General features: G+C 42.1%; 1 protein-coding gene across 1 annotated transcript; it reads left to right on the top strand.

The window, feature by feature from the left end:
• Positions 1–1,302: 1,302 nt before the first annotated feature.
• LOC124613888 (natterin-4-like) lies at positions 1,303–21,220 on the top strand. The gene is made up of 4 exons (XM_047142627.1): positions 1,303–1,446; positions 15,214–15,419; positions 20,540–20,689; positions 20,782–21,220. The coding sequence occupies exons 1-4, from the start codon at positions 1,440–1,442 to the stop codon at positions 20,863–20,865; spliced, it is 447 nt and encodes a 148-aa protein (XP_046998583.1). The 5' UTR covers positions 1,303–1,439; the 3' UTR covers positions 20,866–21,220.
• The last annotated feature ends 1,499 nt before the right edge of the window (positions 21,221–22,719 follow it).

Below are 22,719 nucleotides of genomic sequence, written 5' to 3'. Positions count from 1 at the left end.
CTTGCTACAAAATAGTGTGAAGTTCAAGTATTGATGACGGAAGTGAATAGTGACCACGCGCCTTTGTCTCCAGAGTAGAGCACAAAGGCTCAGGAATACTGAGATCCGGTGACTTCGGTGGGGAGATGCGAAAATTCATCCTCGTGCTCACCAAGAAGGGAGCTGTGTGAACAGGGACACCGTCGTCTTGGAAGACGGCATCACCTCTTGGGAACAACCACTGTAACATCGGATGTACCGGATCAGCCGAAACGCGGTAATGGCATCTTGCACAGCCCACGGAATACCGCAATATGGTTGCGCTAATCATCACCGAACCCCTGCCATTTTTCACTCTTGGGACGTAAACTCGCCCAGAAGTTGGAAACGGCGTAAACCGAGACTCATCCGGCCAAATGACTTTCTTTCATTTCAGTAAAGTTCAGGATCTACGGCTTGGGCAGCACGTTTTCCCGTTACGAGCGTTCGCAACACACGCGTGGCTTTGTAATTCCAGCTCGGCCTGCATTTCCTCGTTTATGGAGCTCCCTTCGTGATGTTTAGGTGCTGCCGGGTTCGCGAGCGTGATATTCAGTTCCGCAGGCACTTTACCAGCGGTCGTTCACTGACATCATAATGCAATCACAGTTCTACAGAACATTGTTCTGACCGCGACTGGCACTTGTAACTCGTTTAGGACATTTCACAGATGCCGTTCGTGATCAAATAAATCAGCGTAACCTGCATGCGTGGCTCAGTGGCTACCTTTACGTACAGGCATTCATTTCTCGCGGTGTTTCCAACCCTTGCACGTCAAGAAAGTACATTATTTCTGTGGTTTGGTTGCTGACAGTTGTTTCGCACGTGCCTTTTGATACGACTGACCTGACCTAACGTGGCGTAACTGAACGGCTGCCACGGTCTTGAACAGTTTTGCGCGACAGTGCGTACAGAGGCGCTTTGAACACCGGTAAACAAGAGAGGCTTGCGCACCCGCGGCCTGACCAGCGCCGCGCCCCTGTTTCGTTAGATTGCAGCACCGGTCGAGCTGATGGCTGGGGGTGGGGGGCGGCGCGGCTTGTTTACGCCCGCCCAGCAGGACGCTGGGATCCGCGGCCGTGGGACGACAACACGTCCGGTCCCAACAGCCGCCGCCTGGCTTTCCCCGTCCCGCCGCGTCACCGCCCCCCCTGTCACCCCCCCCCCCCCCCCCCTTCCCCGACCCGGCAGTGCTTGCCGCCTCCTGTTCGATAGCGCGACTCTGACGTCACCGTCCGCACAGGCCGCGCTGCCAGCCACAGAACAGGCTGGCCTCAGTCGCAGCTGAGAGGCGCTACGAGTCGGTGCGCCGAGTTACAGAGCTACGCAAGGCAGCGCCGTGCGTGCGCCGCGGCCAGCGTGTCCTTGGGCGGGAGGCTAAGCTGCACTGCACTGCACTACGCGACACTTAACGCAGCGGAATGGTCGGTAAGTGGGTCTCGACACACGCCCTTTCGTCTTCTAAAAATTCCGGAGTTTGTGTGCGGTGCAACCTCTTTGGTCGGGTTAGGGCACTGTCGGCTGAGGCAGATCGTTATCGTCTGGCAAGAGTCCAACAGCGCAGTAGTAGAAAACCGTAAAACAGACCTCGAAAGACAATGCGGTTTTATGTACGTTCTTCCAGTATCTTACGATTTTGAGAACTAGTTTATCGATGACGAATGGACCTCGTGTTGTGATTAGTCAGCTGTGCAACAACACGTGACCCGAAGTCAGTTTCCACGCTGGAGCGCATGCGCGAGTGGGCCTCGCAGCTGCTACGTTTGAATCTGGTCAGGAGCGGCGCGTGACCTATTTCCAGCAGTTGGTAGCACTGTGTAGATTTGATTAAGGCGTGAAGGCAAGAGCGCAGTAATCCGTGGATCGCAGTGCTGTCGAAACACGTGTGGTTCTCTGATTTTACGCTGTCTGAACCCTAATGTACTTTGATGTGTTCAGCAGCTTTGCTCGGAATAATAATGTCACAACAAAATGTCTTGTTTCTTGCTAGCGTGGGTCTAAATGCGTACTTCAGACATCTACGTGAGTCGTGTGATGCAATCGTTGTTCGGCGGAGCATGAAATAGCCACGTGTTTCTGAACTGGTTGCTCTTCCTGACAACTCCATTGTGCTTCTTGGAAAACTTATCTAACAGATTACTGTAGGACAAATTGGCTCCCTGGTCAGGCTCCTGTCCAGATAGTGTGTTATGTCCCTACAGCTGTTGCTGCACGTTAGATTTTTTCCAGTTATACAACCGCTTCGAATTTGAACTAGAGTAACGCTCTATATTCAGTTCCCAAGGAATGGTAAACACACTTCATGCGCCAGATAACTTCCATTATAGCGCGCTACCTCCCCCTGTTTTCCCTTCACTAACCGTTATGAAAGCCACAAAGTGACCTAGATGTTCCAGAAGAGCAGTACACACAACAGAAACTAAATTAAGCATCATTGTTGACAACATACTAGTAAGCAAAGAGTTCGTTTCCACGAGGTCAGGCTACTGTAAATAACGCTAAGAACAGCATTTAGGAAAATGGCGACAGCGTAGTATGTGGTTCATACTGCAACAGCGTCATATTGTTAGGCGGAATGTGTACGGAAGTATTTTTTGGTTTCATCTCGTAAGTGGAACTCGTGATATTGCGCAATCCGTGCTTCATATTAACAAACACCTTCCTCTTTGGTTTTCGTTGAATTCTGACATTTCGTGTTCATATTGTTGTTGTGATCGTATACCAGTCCGTGATTATGGGCGCATTTACTGTATGGCCTTCTCATGACATTTCGATCCCCGAATTTCTCTTCAGTGCGAAAATATTTTGTTGCGCCCATCTGCTTAGGGGCAAGTAATCCTACTGACATATCAGAGCTCGTAAAGGAAGATCTGTGTGTTTCTCCCGCGCGCAGTAAGAGTATGGGACGGTAGGTAGAGTAGCTTGAAGGTGGTTCGGTGAACTCCCTGCCAGGCACTTAAATGTATATAGGTCTATGTAAATGACGTTACACATGAAAGCTGCTTCTGCGAAGATGGTTCTGCAGCTACAGAGTTCTTCTTTAACCCATGACGTCATCAAAATTGCGTACAAACCTCTATTGATACCTAAATTTCTTCAAAGTTATATTTCGTATCCACATTCCTTGGCTCTGTCAAGGAAACTCACATGTCACCCTTAGACCTTGGGCTACGCTTCGGCCACAATCTACAGTCCAGAAACTAATATACAAGAAATTTTTTCTGTTCTCTCTGAAGTCTGTCACATGCTGGTATCAGTGGACTCAATTTACCGGCGACTGCGGCCTCTGTCCCAACGTGTATTGCGTTCGTATGAAGTGGATGTTTGAAAGGACCCGGCGGCAAGTCGACGGACCCAACCAAGTCAGTTCCTGAGTCTTACTTAAGGATACAGGATACTTTTTTGGATCAATATTATGTAAAAATCAGCACCTGTTTCTTTCAGGCACTGTTCATAATAATGTATGTTTTACAGACTTTTTTGTTGGTATCAGGTAATGCAGCACACTTTCTAAACAAATCAGAAGTATTTTGAATATTATTGCACCTGCTTAAGGTTATTTAAAAAATTAAAAAGAAATTGATGCAATTATTTTTTCCAAAATGCTTCCTGAAATTGAGGTACCATTCAATGCAATGTTATACATTTGAAGGAGACAAAAGTTTTGCCAGATATGCAGGACATGATGGCTGGGGTACTAGACCTATTTAATTCCACCTATTATATATATTACAAGAATAAGAAATATCACATCTTACATTTTAATTTCTATAAGTTTTCCTAATAAGTTATTTTTTCTATAGTTTAGTTGATTCTGCCATAAAGCTTAAGTCCATTAGATAAAAACGAACTATTGCAAGTTGCAGAAAAAAATTAGAGCAAAGCTTCATGAACTTCAGGAAATATTTTTACCTGAATTCTGAAAAATACAACTTGCAGGAAATTGCGAATTTAGAGGTGAGTCCAATTAAACTGTGCCTCAGAACATTCTTGAAGCATAGTCTTCAAGCTCCCTCTTGGCATTCCTTTTAGTATGTCTCGCTTCTTTGGTAACTTGAAGAGCAAATCTTTCAGCTCCATGCACCTGTTGTCTCCTATACAAGCAATTGATCTTCCATATTAGAGCCACATTTTATGCCTAAATTTCTCAGGACTTCCAACCTTCCTATCACTCCATCGTTGAAACGTATCACTGCATCTAGTACACAAACTTTAATGTATTTAGTCCCGCAAAAATATTCTTGGGGAATCTTTCCCATATGCAGTGGTTGAAACTTTCATTTGTATTCCGAGTGCCCCTATGAAGACGTTCACTAAACAAAACAGGGTCACTCAGGTCTCTAAAAATTGGTTTTATTTCATTCATAACAGGCTCAGGAAGAGATTGCTTATGATGGCATATTTGACCATTTTTGCTTTTTGGTAACCACACCAAGAATCTGCTCCATTAGGGCAAAATCCGTTAACGGGGTGGTCATCTGTGGACAACTTATGAAAATAGGTGGCCCATACAGCTTTTCTCATTGCTGTAACATCATTCAGAGGTGCAGTTCGTCTAAGGGCCAGTGCATAACAACTCTGAAAGAGATCTATTTCAATTTGTCAGTCTACCTCAGCCAGAGATTTTCCATCAGATAGCAACTTTCCTTTAATTTCTCGTCGTAGCTTCGTCAGTCTAGCACCCATCCTCTTTTGCACATGTTCACAACACTCCAGCTTTGTTACCAAGGTATCACCATAAACAATGATCTTATTAATTTTATTGAAAGCTTTAGTCTCCTAGGTACTTCGTATATCTAACGTTATAAACGGGCAGCGACCTCTTCAAATATTTTTAGAGCTCCATTACACTTCATACCTCCACTGTAACCATAATTCTTCGAACACTGATGTTCATTATGTCCTTCAGTGCTACCATGGTAGGTGTGGCAGTACTTAGATAAGCACTGAACATCAACAACTTTTCCATTCTCCGGAGAAGCACCACTTACAACACGATTCATGGAACAACGTTTGAGCAGCCTTTTTTTCCATTTTCCTATTGCACGCATTGCATACACTAATTTCAAATTCATATCATATGAATTGTGCACAATGTTTGAAGTCATTTTCGAGGTATATTTATTGCAGGATCTACACAGAAAAACTAATTTCGACGCTAAACCATTCCTGCTTCTGGGATTACGGAAGTGTCAGATGCCACCCGTCCTTGACCCACATCATCAATATGGTGGAAATAGCTGTTCTAAGCGTCTCAAATATGGCGCCTGTGATCTCACTACATACACACGGCAAGCAACACGAAAATACGTAAATACAATATCTCCCTCAAAACATAGTCAAACTAACGGGGCAGCCGCGGGAAATTGGCGGTTTTAGGGAGAGGAAAAGCTAATTGTAACGAAAAATACACCACGATCCCAAAACACACACAATGACGAACAAGAAGAAAAACATTTACAAAATCTACAGGAATCGGACACTTACCTTCACCTATATAGGTCAACCGCAGCTGACGATATCAAAACACCAACGCCTGCAGCAAAAACTACGAAAATTGGGTATCATTTCCCTTGACCACAGCTGACGATACCAAAACACCAATACCTACATATAAAGCTACGAAAATTGGAATCGGTCGTTTCCCTTGCCCTATATAGGTGAACCATAAGTATTGACACGAAACACATATACAATTACGAAAAACAAAACCAAAACACCCCAAAAATTCAAAAGTCAAACATCTCTATGTAAATTAACACATTAAATACACAAAACATTATAGCTCGGAAAAGTAGACCCAAAAACACTTACCACCAAATTTCGGCGCTGCAAAGTAGGTCGGTCATCTAAAACACTCTATCTCTCTCTCTCTCTCTCTCTCTCTCTCTCTCTCTCTCTCTCTCTCTCTTTGACGCCATCAAACACAACCAACTCATAAACTCCGCGCCGAAATGACGTCACACACAACACCCTTACGTCATGGGTCAAAGCAGACGCCTGGAATCGGACGCTTCCGTTATTTCGACAGCCTACACAATCACATTGTTTACATTACGCCTCTTCCTTTATCAAAGATGCCAACATCAACAACAAATCCACTACAAACAGCGTCATTTTTAACACACAAATTTGTACCCTGTATCCTTAATAGTACAAATTCATTGCCTCTCTTACAGGCGCTTATGTTACTGGCTGTTCGTCTCTGTTGCGAAGTATGAGGCTGATGGTTTATCACTTCAGCTGACAAATGTTCTCATAGTAGGACGTTCGAAGACTTCGGGGGTTAAATCCTGAGAGTCGGTCAACTTTGCCGTTCGGGCGACCCTAGGAAGAATTCCTCGACCATTATTGCTCAGCAATGTATGCCCGAAGCCGTGTGGAATGAATTACCGTCGTCATATTTGGGATAGGTGCAGAAATGAGTCTGAATCTTTCGCCTACTGTTAATTGGTGTCGTCCCCCAACCTAACCGACGCAGACCTGTAGGAAACGATCGATGTAATGCGAGCAGGTGCGGCGTTGAAAAGACAGCGTGTTACGCATTTGTAACACAGGTAAATGGTGAGGAGCATGCCACTAATGGGGTTGGGCATTACGTTCCAGGCCTGGTTAGAATCTCTGGTTCATACAAATCAGCGAACCCAGCGCAACAGGTATGACGTCTTCGGCAGGCGGGGAGGGTGGGGGGACTGGCGTGACCTTGGCCTCTTCCAGGACTCGTACAGTGAAGGATGCCGCTAACGAAGGGAGAGAGCGCTTGCAAAATCGCGAAATCCTGCGATAGAAAGAATACCAACTAACGAAGCACATTCTGCTTAAGAACCTTGATAGACGTGGTTACAGCGCCTTACATTATGACTCGAGAAATTATCCGAAGCCAGAGGAGGCATCCTAGAACGCACATGTTGCAAGCATTTCCCGTATGTGTACGTAAGATGCTCTGCCGTGCATATGAACTCTTGAAATTGCTGCGTTCCTGCATATGTTTCCGCTTACTGATTTGAAATATTATCAAGGAACTGTAGCAACAATATTTGCCTAAACTCACTGCAGAAACAGTTGAAGAAACGAAGCATCTCGCATAAACAATTTCGTCGCTTGTGTTAGACTGCATTGTGTGTCTGCACCCTGTCGGCGCAACGTTAAATAATAGCTAAGCCTTCATGTCGGTGCAGTGAGGTCAGGAAGGAACTCCTTCGTGTAGCAGTTATCAGAAGCGCATTTAACAGATCTGTGTGAATAACTGAAAGAAGCGTCGGTTCACGATCGTAAAAAAGAAAGTTAGTGTCCATCCTCAAATCAGCGTTTTGATTGCAAAGGCCTTGCTGTGCTCTTGTGAGCAATCCACTGACCTTGATATTCGATGAATGGCTGTTTGATGCTGAGTAGTACAGCTTTGTAACTTAGGGCCGACGTTTTGATACCTTGGAAATCTTAACTTGTTAGAGTAATGTATTGTGTAAGTGAGAGCAATTGAAAGCAATATACGAAACAGTAAAGCCAAGTCGCGTTAGCTGTTTCGGTACGTTTATAGCTTGATGAGCTTTGGCGCAAATCTTGCCAACTGGGACACTTAAGATGTCCGAAGGGAACTGGCTTTGGTGTGAGAGCATCAGAGGACAGCTGGCAGAAGCCATTACACAGATTTCACTGAGAAATATGTGACAAATGTTATACGCAATACTTTCAAAGTACTGCAAGAGGCATTCCCAAAGATGCTGTGGCCTTCTATATGAAAGACATACAGAACAGAAATCGCCAATTTTGGGTGATACGCTACATAGCTTGTGAATGGCTGTACGCTTTGTAACTGCAGTGCAAGTCGTCTTACGATGAAACCAACAACACATCACGTAATTAAAACCTCCATAGATTCTTTGAAGTGTACTACTGAATAGGGGTGCAATGTACAGTGCAATCTCTAGATGTTCAGTCTGTTAATATCTGGCGTCTGTCAAGGAACTTTATCACGCTTCTGTACAGAAAAATCGGTATCAACTTTATCAGAAGTCTACGATACCTGAAGTTGACCCATTTCGTAAACCAAACAATTTTTGTGAAGTAAGGCATCTCTGTCGAGCAGGAGATTACTGTTCAGTGTAATTTAGGTATGTGGCACAATGAATCATTTATGACAAAATGACTAGCTCTGGCTGCGACCTTCAGACCGTAATACACATGCGGTGATATTAAGTCCCACCATTGAGGAAGTCACCGACTACAGTAGCCTCCGCGGTGGCTGCACTGAATCACAGCATGTGTTTGTCTGAGGACGGCAGGTCCCGGCAGAAACGGGCCCTTTCGTTAGAAATGATTGTATTTGCGCCGCATAATTACTTTAGACATTTTTCTTTGTAAAAAAGAAGTGCTTATTGTAAGTTAAATACACGCAGACGCCTTATTACCACGGGATAAATCTGAGTTTAAAAGTGTACATTATAGAACCCGACCTTGCTAGTGGTAGACAGTGTGCAATGCCTCGGAGCGAACAAAGCGTTTTCTGGAGGGGGACGGGGGCGGCTGCTCTCTGCAATGGATATAAGCAAGGAAAGTTCAATAGAATGGTGCAATGAACTTCTGTGATTTTATTACTTTTGTCTGTGGGGGTAAAGAAAAAGTGAAGTTCGCTTTCTGCAATTCACCTCGTTCCCTACGAAAAGTTTGTCATTCGGCACTGTTTGGCGGTACGGTATTTCAGTTCCTTTAAACTGCAATGATTCATTTCCCATTGACTGGTTTCTTATTTTAGCATGATAAAATATGTAACCCTTCTGTAGTAGCAGCTTCCAGTTTGCTTTCCGACTCAATTAACGCGATCCCAACACCAACCTCCAGGCGGTATGTTTTAAACATCAGTGCGTGCAATGCTTGACAATAAGCAGTCGCGGCTGCTAAAAAAGACTAGTGCCGAACACGCCTAACGTAGAGGTTGTCTTTCGGAGTCTCGAAGGTATGCAAATGAGCCAGTGTCACGTAACAGCTGCAGGCCTAACTTACGCAAGCAAACGCCAGTTGTGACGCCATCTTCGTCGCGGCCACGTGTCCCACGATGTAAATAAAATCAATCGCAAATTGCAGCTAAAACGTTTACGAAACTAGGGAAGCTAGCCTCGTTTCGAGAGCAGTACACAGCAAGACAACGTAGTATGTAGGATACGGTATACTGTTTGACTAAATACGGAGCAGCTGAACCTGTCAAACGTATGTCATTGTTGAAAAGATAAATTCTCCCAGAAAACAAGAGGAAAGAAGTTAAAAGATTGTAGGATTTCATAAACTTGCGCAGAATGAGATAAACACGCATCAGCATAGATCTGAAATCTACAGAGCATTTGAAGCGCGCAAGAACAGCAACAATGCCGCCACTCGTATTTTTATGTCCTGCCTTTGAATCGGAGGCGTTCCCAGAAATAGATGTTAAATGTCGTTTCAGTATTGATCCTGAAGTAATCGTTCAGTCATGTTGCAAGCCCTTGAGCGAGTGTCTTACTGTGAGAACCCATTTTTCATTTTCCCAACCATTCTTTACCTCCACCCAATGTTTCCTCGCATTGGTGCCCGACCGAGCTTTCCGCCATCGTCCATATCGAAGCCACTAAATGACGCTTGTAAGGTTTCATGCAGTGTTAGATTGTGTGGAGGCAAATGGGATTTGCGCATGCCGGCACAAAGCGCTCTCCATCACGGACGCTTGTCAGTCTCTCTGCCAGGTGAGTGTGGTGACCACTTCAGAACTGCATGGCAAGAGTCCTGCTGTGCTTGCCGCAGTCGTGAAGCTCGCAGGCTGTGACGCAATATCCCGCAGCTCGGTACGCACCGCACTACCACCTGATGTCATGCGGTGTCGAAACGTCTACAGAAAGTCTAGCAGAACGACGAAACGCGTGCTGGCGCTTGTTGAGGTGAGCCAAACGGTTATTTCAAACTATTAGATACCGCGGTTAGGGTATTTTCACTTTGATAGTTATTTACAACAGTCATACTTTTAATACCGAGATCGCCAGACGGGGGTGCTGTTAAATAACTAACAAGGGAACCTCCCCATCGCACCCCCCTCAGATTTAGTTATAAGTTGGCACAGTGGATAGGCCTTGAAAAACTGAACACAGATCAATTGAGAAAACAGGAAGAAGTTGTGTGGAACTGTGAAAAAATAAGCAAAATATACAAACTGAGTAGTTCAATGGAAGATAGGCAACATTAAGGACGATGGGAACGCAGGAGCGCCGTGGTCTCGTGGTAACGTGAGCAGCTGCAAAACGAAAGGTCCTTGGTTCAAATCTTCCATCGAGTGAAATGTTTAATTTTTTATTTTCAGTTTATGTGACAAACTCTTACGTTTTCATCACTTTTTTGGGAGTGATTATCACATCCACAAGAAAACCTAAATCGGGCAAGGTAGAAGAATCTTTTTACCCATTCGCCAAGTGTACAAGTTAGATGGGTCGACAACATATTCCTGTCATGTGACGCACATGCCGTCACCAGTGTCGTATAGAATATATCAGATGTGTTTTCCTGTGGAGGAATCGGTTGGCCTATGACGTTGCGATCAAATGTTTTCTGTTCCCATTGGAGAGGAACGTCCTTTCGTCTACTAATCGCACGGTTTTGCGATGCGGTCGCGAAACACAGACACTAAACTTATTACAGTGAACAGAGATGTCAATGAACGAACGGACAGACAATACCTATGCAAAAATAAAGTAAAATTTTCAGTCGAGGGAAGACTTGAACCTAGGACCTCTCGTTCTGCAGCTGCTAACGCTACCACGGGACCACGACGCTCCTAAGCTGGCGTTGTCCATTATGTTGCTTATGTCACCCATGGACTACTCAGTTTGTATATTTTGCTTATTTTTTCACAGTTCCACACAACTTCTTCCTGTTTTCTCAATTGATCTGTATTCAGTTTATCAAGGCCTATCCACTGTGCCAACTTATAACTAAATCCGAGGGGGGTGCGATGGGCAGGTTCGCTTGTAGGTAGGTGGAATCTATAAGTTTCGAATGTTGGCTGAATCGTGCTAATTAACGAATTAGCTTCCTAACTGCTCACTAAATTTTAACTGATGTTTGTAGTATTATCGGTGTTTCATGTTACATGTGTGTAGATTATCGGTAGCAATTAGAAATTAAATAGCGAAATTGCTACAGAAGTTACATGAAATTTGGCCCCAAAATATGCGAAATGTTAGATACGCGCTTTCGCATGTGCGAACTAATACCTAAGCTGAATATTGTAGGCGAAGTTCTTCACTTAATTACTGATGTTCTTCACTTAATGAAGTGTAGGGCCACGAAATACACGAAAATGAACTTAACATGATAGATTCGTTTACTCCGGTGCAAGTTACTCCATTTGAGATAATTGAGAGCATGGTAACACATTTTTGAGGTTTGAAAAACAGCTAGGTTGCAGCAAAATTTCTTCGGCTACCGACAGGGTCTTAATAGTTTTTAGTGTATCAGTAATTAACTCCAGCCCTTAAGAACGTTGAGGGTCTCGTACATGTAACATTATTTATAACGTTTTTAAAACGGACAAACACCTACAAAACAGACTGGTTTCGCCTTGTGTTAAACCCATCCTCAGATTTTTGGAACCCCTAACGTGATACCACGATCGTACAGTGTACACAAGGACAGAGTTTCAGTAATGTCAGTGTGAAGTTAGGAATCTTTATAGCGCTAGGAGAAATTATTTTGCACTTGTTGGTTCATTTTAAAGCATGATTTATAAAAAAATTCTTAATTTTTTTGTCTTTGTATGTGTGATACTTTTCACATGTTGGTGGCATTACAACAGACATCTTGTAAATTTTGGCTTTATTTCAGCTTCTCTTCATGTGAGTCAACAAATGTCTTGCCTCCTACGTATCTACCGTATCGTGAAAAGACAAGATGAAAAATTTGAGGCAATCGAAGTCTCACGGAGGCTAATCAGTAATTTTTCTTAACGCGGGACATTCGCGACTGGAATAGGAAAAGGTGGAAATAGCAGTGTTACACTAAGTACCCTCCGCCACACACCACACAAGAAAGCGAGTTAGTGTTGCATTGTTATCCGCTTTTGAGCTGTGTTGAAAGTGTGACGTCTCACCGGGAATTTAATTCCAAATAAACTGTGTGGAATCCCCTGACGGCCTTCGGTTTTTCCGTAGTGGTACGAACACATGTTTAATTCTAGTATGTCAGCTGCGGCCTAACGGACTCCGGGACACAGTTACCTGTACTGATTGACCATAACTCGCAGAGAGAAACAAATGTGAGTGAAAAGTAACTGTCGTAGATAAATGACGGCTATACTAACCTACCGACGATTATTTCCATAGTGGCAGGAATTCCTTACGGTCACTCTACGTAGTTAGCTAGCACGACACCAGAGTATACACTTCCCAAACAGGAGGCGCGTAGTCTGACACTTCCATGAGCTAATGAGCACCTTACAGACGGTCACTCGCTCATTTATCCGTAGTGCGCACTTCAGTAAACAGATGCCGCCACACACTATTGGTTATTACAGTAACTGCAACTTCTCAGTAACCATTTACTTCTGTCACACATTTTTCGCCGTGCCTGCGCTGTAGACGACGAGTGATGCTCATCGCGCCGGTGCCGGCAGGTGGTTACAGCACAGCTTTGGTGATACCACTGTAGGAGGCGAAAGATATACCAGTAGTCTCCCCGCCGAGATAACGAGGACTCGGTGTGCTTCAAACCTGTGGAGAAGGCGAAAGGTGTCGAGTCGCCCTTGTGCGGCTTAGCTGAGTAAGGCAGGTTCAGGAATCAGCAGGGAACGCCAGCCAGGTGTAGACCACTTGGTTTCAATACAACGCGGAAACCATGTGACTTCTCACTGTTGTAAGGATATATAGAATGAAAGTTACTCAAAACACCCCAGATCTCATTAATTCATACCATTTTGTTGTTCAGATTCCCGAGAAAATTTGTTAGCGAAAGTAGTTTCTTATTTGAAGTAGTTTCTCCGACACTTCACCAACTATCAAACGTTGTCAGAAGTTTTCCGTTGCCTGTACGAGTGTATGTCGTGGCATTCTGATCTTGAGATTTGTGATAGCCGACATCATTTTCTGATGTCTTGACAGTAGAGTATAGGACGCAAAAATCTCCAGAACAAGTGTCATATAATAAGCTCTTGCGGTGACATTCAGAAACGGGAACCTCAGCTCGTTAACTGTAAAAACAAGATCAATTAAAGAGACGTTACGGTGAGGTGGGAGTTGGAGGGCGACGTGCGTCGCCGCTGGGCGTGGAACGTTGTGATCATCAGCCACAGTGTTAGTTGCATCGAAAGAGTCACGAAGTTCTCGAAGCTCGCAGGAGAGAAAGCATATACCTTACAATGTTTCGATAAATAGACGATTTTCTTATTTTTGGGAGTAAGATGGCGTAGAATTGTAGCAATGACACCCTCGCAGTTTGATCTTCCATCTCGCTTCGGACACCGCTGCCACTGTGAAGTGGCTCCGCAGTCTATGTATACGTGGTGGACTATTTTAATCGATAATGGGAAATAAGTCGGGGTGGACATGATGTACACCAAATTTTTTACCTCGGAGTTATAGGTGGAAAACACGGTCGCGCTCTGCAACTAATGGCCGCGATCTTGAACGTGACCAAGACGATTTGGAAGTTAGTGATTTTTTTTAAATTGTAGTGATTTTTAAAGTAGGAACCCTAATATTTGATTAAAGATCTGAAAACAACGGCAAATTTCACGTATAAAAGAATTGTCATGGCTAACTCAACGAAGAGCAAATAAACGTTTTTTGTTCTATTGGGGATTAACCTAGAATAGGATAGACGAGAGGGATACAGCATAGGACAATGTTAAAGTGGAGGGGGTATTGTGAGGAACGAGAGGCGAGGGAACTAATTCAACCAGTTCTTAATCAATAATCTAAGTTTTATTTAAGTTTGTTCTGTCTTGCAAATGTCCCAATAACATTTATACGCTGTGATATATTTACTTTCGCTAATAAACACGCTAATTAAAAGTTCAAATTTCTGCTTGCTCTTTCCAAATCCGACGTCATAAATAGTGGTTTCCATAAAACATAAGACACCGTCGATAGATATCTGTAAAATCATGGTTATTGGTAATGAAAGGTGACCACTTACGCCCTTGCCAATCTCCATCTAACATAGTATTTTGCTGTTGTTATGGACTTCAGTCCTGAGACTGGTTTGATGCAGCTCTCCATGCTACTCTATCCTGTGCAAGCTGCTTCGTCTCCCAGTACGTACTGCAGCCTACATACTTCTGAATCTGCTTAGTGTATTCATCTCTTGGTATCCCTCTACGATTTTTACCCTCCACTCTGCCCTGCAATACTAAATTGGTGATCCCTTGATGCCTCAGAACATGCCCTACCAACCGATCCCTCCTTCTAGTCAAGTTGTGCCACAAACTTCTCTTCAATCCAATTCAATACCTCCTCATTACTTATGTGATCTACCCATCTAATCTTCAGCATTCTTCTGTAGCACCACATTTCGAAAGCTTCTACTCTCTTCTTGTCCGAACTATTCATCGTCCATGTTTCACTTCTATACATGGCTAGACTCCGTACAAATACTCTCAGAAACGACTTCCTCACACCTAATCCTATACTCGATGTTTACAAATTTCTCTTACTCAGAAATGCTTTCCTTGCCATTGCCAGTCTACATTTTGCTGTATCCCCCCCTCTATTCAGTTAACCCGTATAGAACCCTTTTTTATAGATCCAAAACTGTATTTGCAGTTTTCGACCTTGGCTGAACCTTGTCGTGACCTTAAATACTGTATCATTTTATATGTAAAATTTGCCCCTCTTTTCAGATGTTGAATAAAATATTACGGCTCCCATTTTAAAAAATCACTTTAAGGTCGCGTATAGTAGCAATGCCTGACACTATTTGTCACCGACAACGACCTACGACCTGCTGCAGCTCATATCTATCCTTACTTATTCCCCGTTACGGGTTAAGACGGTCCACAGTGTGTATTACCGCATTAGCATAATATTAGTTTACTTCGTAAGAAGTCGTCGGAAGTAGATAACGTGGCATTATTATCCTGTGGTAACTGGTGGCATTGCATGCCAGGGTGCACGTAGAGAACACAGTATGCAGCACCTGTACGAATGAAGGCCCAGTGTGATGTGAGTGGGCGCGGTGTTGCAGTGGCGACGAGCTACTACTGGCAGGAGGCGAGCTACGGCGAGGTGCCGGCGCGGGCGGTGCGCGCGGGCACCGACAAGGACGGCGGGCCGCTGTACGTGGGGCGCGCGCCGCACGCCGGGGACCTGCTGCCCGCCAAGGTGGCGCCCACGCACCAGGGCGCCTTCGTCTCCTGGAACTGCCTCGAGCACTCCAAGTTCCACTACGAGGTGCGTCCACACGCCAGGCGCGCCTCACAGGTTGCACGTGTGTAAAACCTAAAGTGAAAGGCTACTACGTTATTGATGAACATCCCTCCAGTTTCGAGAAACCTGCCCCTCAAGCTAATCACCCGCCATAGACTCTAAATTAACAGGATTGATAAATACTTGAAAACTGAGCACTAATCATGTATGGGGCTGCAGAACCATATTTTCGTAGCAGCTGGGCACATAAACAGCATTCATAAGTTACTTTCCTCAATTTATAGGAAAATATGCATTTGTGTGACCTCACGTCCTAATGGAAAATGCTCAGTTTTAATGATAAATAGATCACCTTAATTTACTTCAGGTGTTATTTTCTTCAAAATAAGCAGAAGGCAGGCATTAGCCCATAGTACCTTACTCCTTTATTTTAGATCTTACACACACAACTTGCCAAATGTGAATGAATTGGTTGGCTGTGTCAGTGGCCTTCTCGAAAAGATGGTAGAATTAAAGGAAATCTAAACAGCATTTAAATGGGCTTATCAAAAAGCTTATCTAAGGACAGTTACTCTGTCACTCTAACTCCATATTAAAAGTACAGGAGTACCAGAGATGAGATTCCCGTAGCAGCTCAGACAGCATAATGGAGTGTGCAAAGCGAGTGCAGAAGAGGAAGAAGTGAGCTATTTTCTGCATATATGAGCCTATTGCAGCGTTAGATGCAGTAAAACGACTCGCACTCCAGAGAAAGATCACAGTTGGCAGTGAGGAGCACAATCAATTCCCATACTTTGCTTTCACAAATCTGAAGAAGCTTAAATAAGTAGGACTTTGTGTAGAAAGATCTATCACAACCAGACATCACTGTAGTCAATTATGCGTGTGAGTAATATACCACTGAACTGCACCACAAAGAAGGCACATAAAATTGGCACATCCGGAATTCAGCTGCAGTCACTTTCAATTACACCTGCAGTGAGGTAGGCGAAATCAGCAGGGCATCACTTGCCGTATTAAAAGTGCGGAGAAGAATTTGGCACTAAGACAGCCGCACCACGCTCGTGTGCCAGCGACAGGCGGTGTGCGGTGGACGTTCTACTGGGCCAGTTACTCGACTTGGGTTACAGATTAGACCTCCCAGCGTAACAGACAATTCTGTCTGCTGCCAGTCAGGTTCTACAGCTGTCAGACATGTAGGGTACTGAGATGTTGCAGTGGGTGGCTCAATCAAACATCGGAAAACATCTCGTGACTGTCAACATAAGAGTGCAAAATTAAGATAAGAGTGTGAATGTGGGAAAGATTGTGGTCATGACAGATACTGTAGAGTTGTGCTAATTGTGTAATGCACCATGATGCTGTACAAAGTCGAATAAGTATCACTTCTAAAACAAAAGAGTGAAACTGTGAAGGTATCCATGAAATAATTCACCAGCAGACATGACTGTACACAATACCAGAGCGCTGCAAACAATACCAGACCCATTCTTGTCTTTCCAGCTTCATTTAAAGGTAGAGCTGTTGTGCTGTGTAACAGAACATGATGCAGTAAAGATAAAATACATAAAAGCAACAGAAGAGTAATTCATGTTTAACAGGTACGCACAAGCTGGTATTTCTCTCAATCCCAAACATTTATTAAGATAATGTAGCAATATGTAATTCACTTCTGCTTGTCCTAGACTTGCTAGTCATATTCCTGAGAGAACTGCCTTTCAGTCAGAATTTTTTGTTAAGTTGAATGAACCTGAGGAAGGGGAAGAAAGTAGTACTAGTCACACAAATTTCACTGGAAGAGTTCTGCGAAGTTTGAAAGTAGGAGTTGAGGTACTGGCACAAGTAAAGCTGTGAGGAGGGGTCAAGTGTCCTGCTTTGGTAGCAGAGTTGGTGAGCACTTGCTCATAAAAATGAAAGATCCCAAATTTGAGTCTCTGGCACACAGTTTTATTGACCCTTCAGTCACTCTCTACAGTGTTCAACTGAGAGTTTAATGAAGCTAGTGCATTGGGGTGTTCACTACTTTGCTTGACAGTTAACAAAAATTATCATTGGAGGAAAGAAGTAAAAGCAAGGTGTATATCATTTGCAAAAGAAACCAGAAGCAAAGCCAACCAACTGTGCTCTTTTTAAATGTGTATTGCAAAAAGAACATAAAATTTCACAGCCGGCTGCTGTGGCAGAGTGGTTCTAGGCAGTTTCAGTCCGGAACTGCGTGACCGCTACAGTTGCAGGTTCGAATCCTGCCTCGGGCACGGATGTGTTTGATGTCGTTAAGTTAGTTAAGTTTAAGTAGTTGTAAGTTCTAAGGGACTGGTGACCTCGGATGTTAAGTCCCATAGTGCTCAGTGCTGTTAAAATTTCACAGCACATTATCAACATTAGTGAAGCCCCAACCATGAAAATCTTGTGTAGCATCCTTGCCAGAAGTATTTTTTAATATTCTTGTAATTTTGCAGAAAGCTATTGAGGACGATGTCATACCATATAAAATATAAAGTACGTCTTTGGAGAGTATTGAAAAAAAAAAGCTGTGTTCTTCACTATATTCAATAAGAAGACCTGTGATGCAGTTCTCTGTGCTGATTTGTTCTGTGAAAGCCTATTCAACTGTGTGTAACTTCCCCAGCTTACAGCCATTTGAATGTGACTTCTGTAGTAGAGCCGAGCGTCAGTCTCCCTCTAAAATTTTTATCCCCGTCCTTTCTGCATTAGGTATCTGAGTCAGACTATGCCACAAATTTCATTCTGTGGTTAGATGGAGTAGCTCTTCAGTCATCAGTCAAATTGCCAATTTGATCTTCAGCATACAGTAGCAGCACATTACGGAGTTTTGTATCATTGTTTTCTGAACTGCTTTTGTCCTCATTTAACTTCTGTAGCAGGATACAATGAAGAAAAGTTCTTTCAGGAAGAACTATCATTCAAACTTAAATTATACAATAAATTCCTCACGTTCAGAAGTGCTTCTCTTGATACGGTCAGTCTGCATCTACCTAACAGTCATCAGTAAGAGCAAAACTCTTCTTCTACCTAGTGTCATATTTTGCAATCTAATTCCCTCAGTATGGCCAAATTTAATTACACTATTTTATGTTACTATCTATTCAACTACTCTTAAAAATTTTCCCCCGTCCCTGGCAGAGTTAAGGGGTCATCAGAAATCTGAATTTTTTTCATCTCCCTTAAACTTGCTTCACTTTCCATATTTCTCCTCTTTTCTATACAGTTTACTCAATAACAGATTAACACGAGGTTGAGGTTACAATATTGCATTCTTGTTCCCTGCCCTCTTTGGTTTATGTACAAATTGAATGTAATTCCTGCCATCTTCAGAATTTAAAGGATTGTATTCCAGTCAACATCGTTAATATTCTCCAAACCCACAGATGCTAAGAAAGTAGGTTTGCCTCTTTAACTTATCTTTAAGATAAGTCATAGCATTGTTTCACATATTTGTACATTTCTCCAGAACTCAAACTGATCTTCCATGAGGTAAACATCTTCCACTTTTCCATTCGTCAATAAGTAACATATTTTGCAAATGGATATTAAACTGATAGTTTAATACTTAACACCTGCCTTCTTTGGAAAAGGAACTACTACATTTTTGTTGAATTTAATGGTATTTCATGTGTCTTACCAGGTGGAATACTCTGGTGATGGCTGGCTGTTGCCAAGATAACAATGTTGAGGGTGTTTCATCAACTCAGAGATGCGTTTACACTTCCACATATACTCAGGTATTCTGCAAGCCACAACACAGTGCATGGCAGAGGATACCCAGTACAACTAACAGTTATTTCATTTCCTATTCCATTCACAAATACAGCAAGGGAAAAACTGTCTATATGCTTCCACGAATCCTAATTTCTAGTATCTTGTGTCAATGGCCCTTTGCTGAAATGTGTATTTGTCTGCAGCAGTCACTGTCACCTTCACATGCCAATTCACTAATTTTCTCAAGAGTTTCTTGAAAAGTAGGGAAGTATTGTCTAAAGTTGCTTTTCGTTCAAATCTACTGGCTACACCCAGCAGCCTCCCTCAGAACTGCTTTGATGTCTTCCACTAAATCAACTTGTTACATATCCCAAACAGTAATGTCCTATATGTTATCTGCTTTACAGATGAACACACATTCCTAAGATTCTCCCAATAAATAAGTAGACCATTAGCCAGCCTTACCACAAGCCCCACATGCATGTTAAATTTTGTATTGCTTTGCAGCATTATGCCCAGATATTTAAATAATGTAAATGTGTCAAGCAAGACACTGCATCCAAACATTATGGGTTTCTTTTTCGTACCCATCTGCTTTGACTTAAATTTTTCTGCATATAGAGCTAGCTGTCATTCATCACACAAACTGAAAATTTTGTCTTATCTTACTTCATCCTATATTCACTCGACATACACTTTCCCATACATCATCAGCAAACAACCATAGGTTGCTGCCCACTTTGTCTGCCAGATCATTTATATATACCAAAAATAGTAGTGGCTATAATACACCTCTCTGGTGCACATAACATCTTCATGTTCTGTAAAATTCTTCTTGCAATATCATATCTCCCATCTTATTTTCATTTACTTGTTATCTCTCACAAGTGGTTGGTCAACCGTATGACAACAGGTTGGTGGAGGCTGGAGCAACAGAGTAACAAACTTAATTTACTGTTCTAAAGTTTGACGTAAGTTAAAGAGTGTTTCTTTTATAAGCCATATTATTTTCACTCTATATCTGACATTGTTAACAAAGAAAAAAGTTGATCTGCCTGTGATTCAGAATGATAAGAAGATAGTTTTCATGTAAATTTGAGCTAGTCTTGTAGAAAAGAGCCCTGGTCTCCATTGGCATTCTTCTTCCCTCTACATTTTGTATTCCATATTCAATGGTTCCAGTCAAAGCTTACCAAAATGTTACAGACATGAAGACAGCACAGTAGAATGTTTAAACATCATTAGTAAAGTGTTCAATAAAACTGAATGCAGTAGTAGTAACAAATTTTCGTCATTGTGTAATGGTTTTTTTTAGGACTTTAAACCTCTTGCGTACCAAATGAGATTTGGGTACACAATCCATAGGAAATACATTGTTTAGTCACAAACAGACAGGAGAATTGAAATAAGTCATACTTTGCCAGGTGCTGGTGCTGGGAGCAGGTGTTGCAGAATGGGTGCCGTCCAGTAACGGCGAGGTTCCCGACGGGGCTGTCCCTGTGGGACATACGACGGATGGTGAGACCCTCTATGTAGCCAGGGTCCAGCATGATGGCACAACAACACCAGGAAAGGTGAGGTTTCACCACTGTCAGAGAACTGAGAAATGGTGCAATCCAGTTCTCCCCTGATCAGGTGTCTGAAGTAATGTCTGTTTATTTTTCAGGTTCACCAGTCGCATTCAGTCTGCTACATTCCTTATGGAGGAAGAGAGATTGCTTATAGTCATTATGAGGTTCTCGTCATCTAGGCCTGTCCATGTTGACAGATAACTTGCAGGAGAAAGATTTCTCAGGTACAAGATTTTCTGTTTTAAGAAAACTCAATTTGCCAGTGTGTGTGTAGTTAATGACATTGAGAGCACGGACAGAAGTAAATTATCCTTAACACTTGGAAAAGCGATCTTGAATCGTGGCATTGTTATTTATTTTTTGTATACTTTGAATTTTAATAATACAGTATTGTTAAACACTAAACCTTTCTAATAAATACTACCTTACAGCAGGCTGTGTTCATGATTGCATGTGAATCTTTGTTTTATAAAGATTGTCATTGATTATGTAAAATTGTATAATGTTAAATAAAGACAAAAATGGCCTAAGGAAGTTTCCTATCCTTCAGTTTATTAAACAATTGTGTGTCACTTTGTGTCCTGAAGTGAGGTGTTAAACATAACGGAATTTATGTTCTAACTGAAGTTTTTCTGGAATTGAAATATTAACATTTTAACTGCATTTCAGAAAAATGTTAGTTTCCATAGTTATCACACTAGTGCAAATAGGATGACTTTCAAACATTCAAACAAGTGAGTGTTACCTATCAGTACATTAACCAGAATATTTATACAAAAATCATCAGATGCTTGTCTACTTCTTTTTAAAGCTGTTCAGTTAGACTGCTTACAGTCAATATTTTTAAAACTTTACAAAAGTAACTGTCTTAATTAGTTCTGCCTGTAGTCTTTCAGTGGGAAGCAAATGGGTAGTACTGAGACTAAATGAATTCATTTGTACCTATTTTGACTCTGGAATCAATTCTCTGGCTCATATTGTGAAGTAAATACTAGATTCTTTAAGAGTCTTTTGTTCCTGGATTTCAGTTACACTCAGAATATTTGTTAAAATAAATAAATGTTAAATGGCCATTGGTTCAAATTTCATTCTCATCACCTTTATGAAAATAAAATTACTTGACAGTAAGACTTACCTAAGTCAGAAACTACAGTAAAGATTCTTCAGTGTGATCTGCTTAGCACAAACCCATTACATAGTATGCCAAAACTTATCAATTAAAGGATGCTCTTATATTGCTGGACTATTCTATAATCTTTTGTGAAGTAACCCCTGTTAAGGTTTGTATTAACCTTGAAATACTTGATTGTGCGATTGCCAGTGAAAGCAAACTTCAAATGAAGTTTAGCACTGTTTTCGTACTTCAGTTTGCAACTGCCAATTGCTTTAACTTCAGGATTACTTAACACAAATTAAGTTCCTACACATTCATTGTTAATCCCTGACATGATGCCAGTATTACAATGTAAAAGACCATTATCAAATATCTTTCCCAAGACATTTTATAAAATTTTTGAATGTACTGGGTTACTTTCATCACACTCTTTATAAAATTTATTTTGATCCTATCATTTATGAAAGATGTGTTAAAGAACTTAGACAGTCTAATACCGACCTTAGGAAAGTGTTATCACTGGCCTGGAACTAAAGTTACATGTTAAGAGGCCTTATATGGAAAGTGCATATTCATCAGAAAATAACAAGTCACATTCACATGAGAACTTGAAAAACCTGAGGCTATCAATGAAAATGAGGTAATATACACCATTTTAGTTTATGTAGATTACTCTTAATGTTCATGTTTGCCAAAAGTTAGATTAAGTCTAGTTAGGTCCTGGCCAGCTGATGTTTATCTTAAAATCCACAGTCACACCTGGAAGGAGAGGGGTATATTTAGGGTGTTCTTTTTTTGCCGTGGTTTGTATAGTTACCACAGAAAAAGTGTGTAGCAACTGCTTTTATAAAATTTGCTTTCCTTAGTATGGAAACAGTAAGAAGGAAATGACTTGACAGAGCTGTCACTTGCTGCTACA

The sequence above is a fragment of the Schistocerca americana genome, chromosome 4, assembly GCF_021461395.2.
Source record: "Schistocerca americana isolate TAMUIC-IGC-003095 chromosome 4, iqSchAmer2.1, whole genome shotgun sequence".
In the NCBI taxonomy this organism is placed as follows: domain Eukaryota; kingdom Metazoa; phylum Arthropoda; class Insecta; order Orthoptera; family Acrididae; genus Schistocerca; species Schistocerca americana.
The sequence above is the reverse complement of the archived record's forward strand: the minus strand, read 5'-3'. Positions and strand labels throughout refer to the sequence as shown.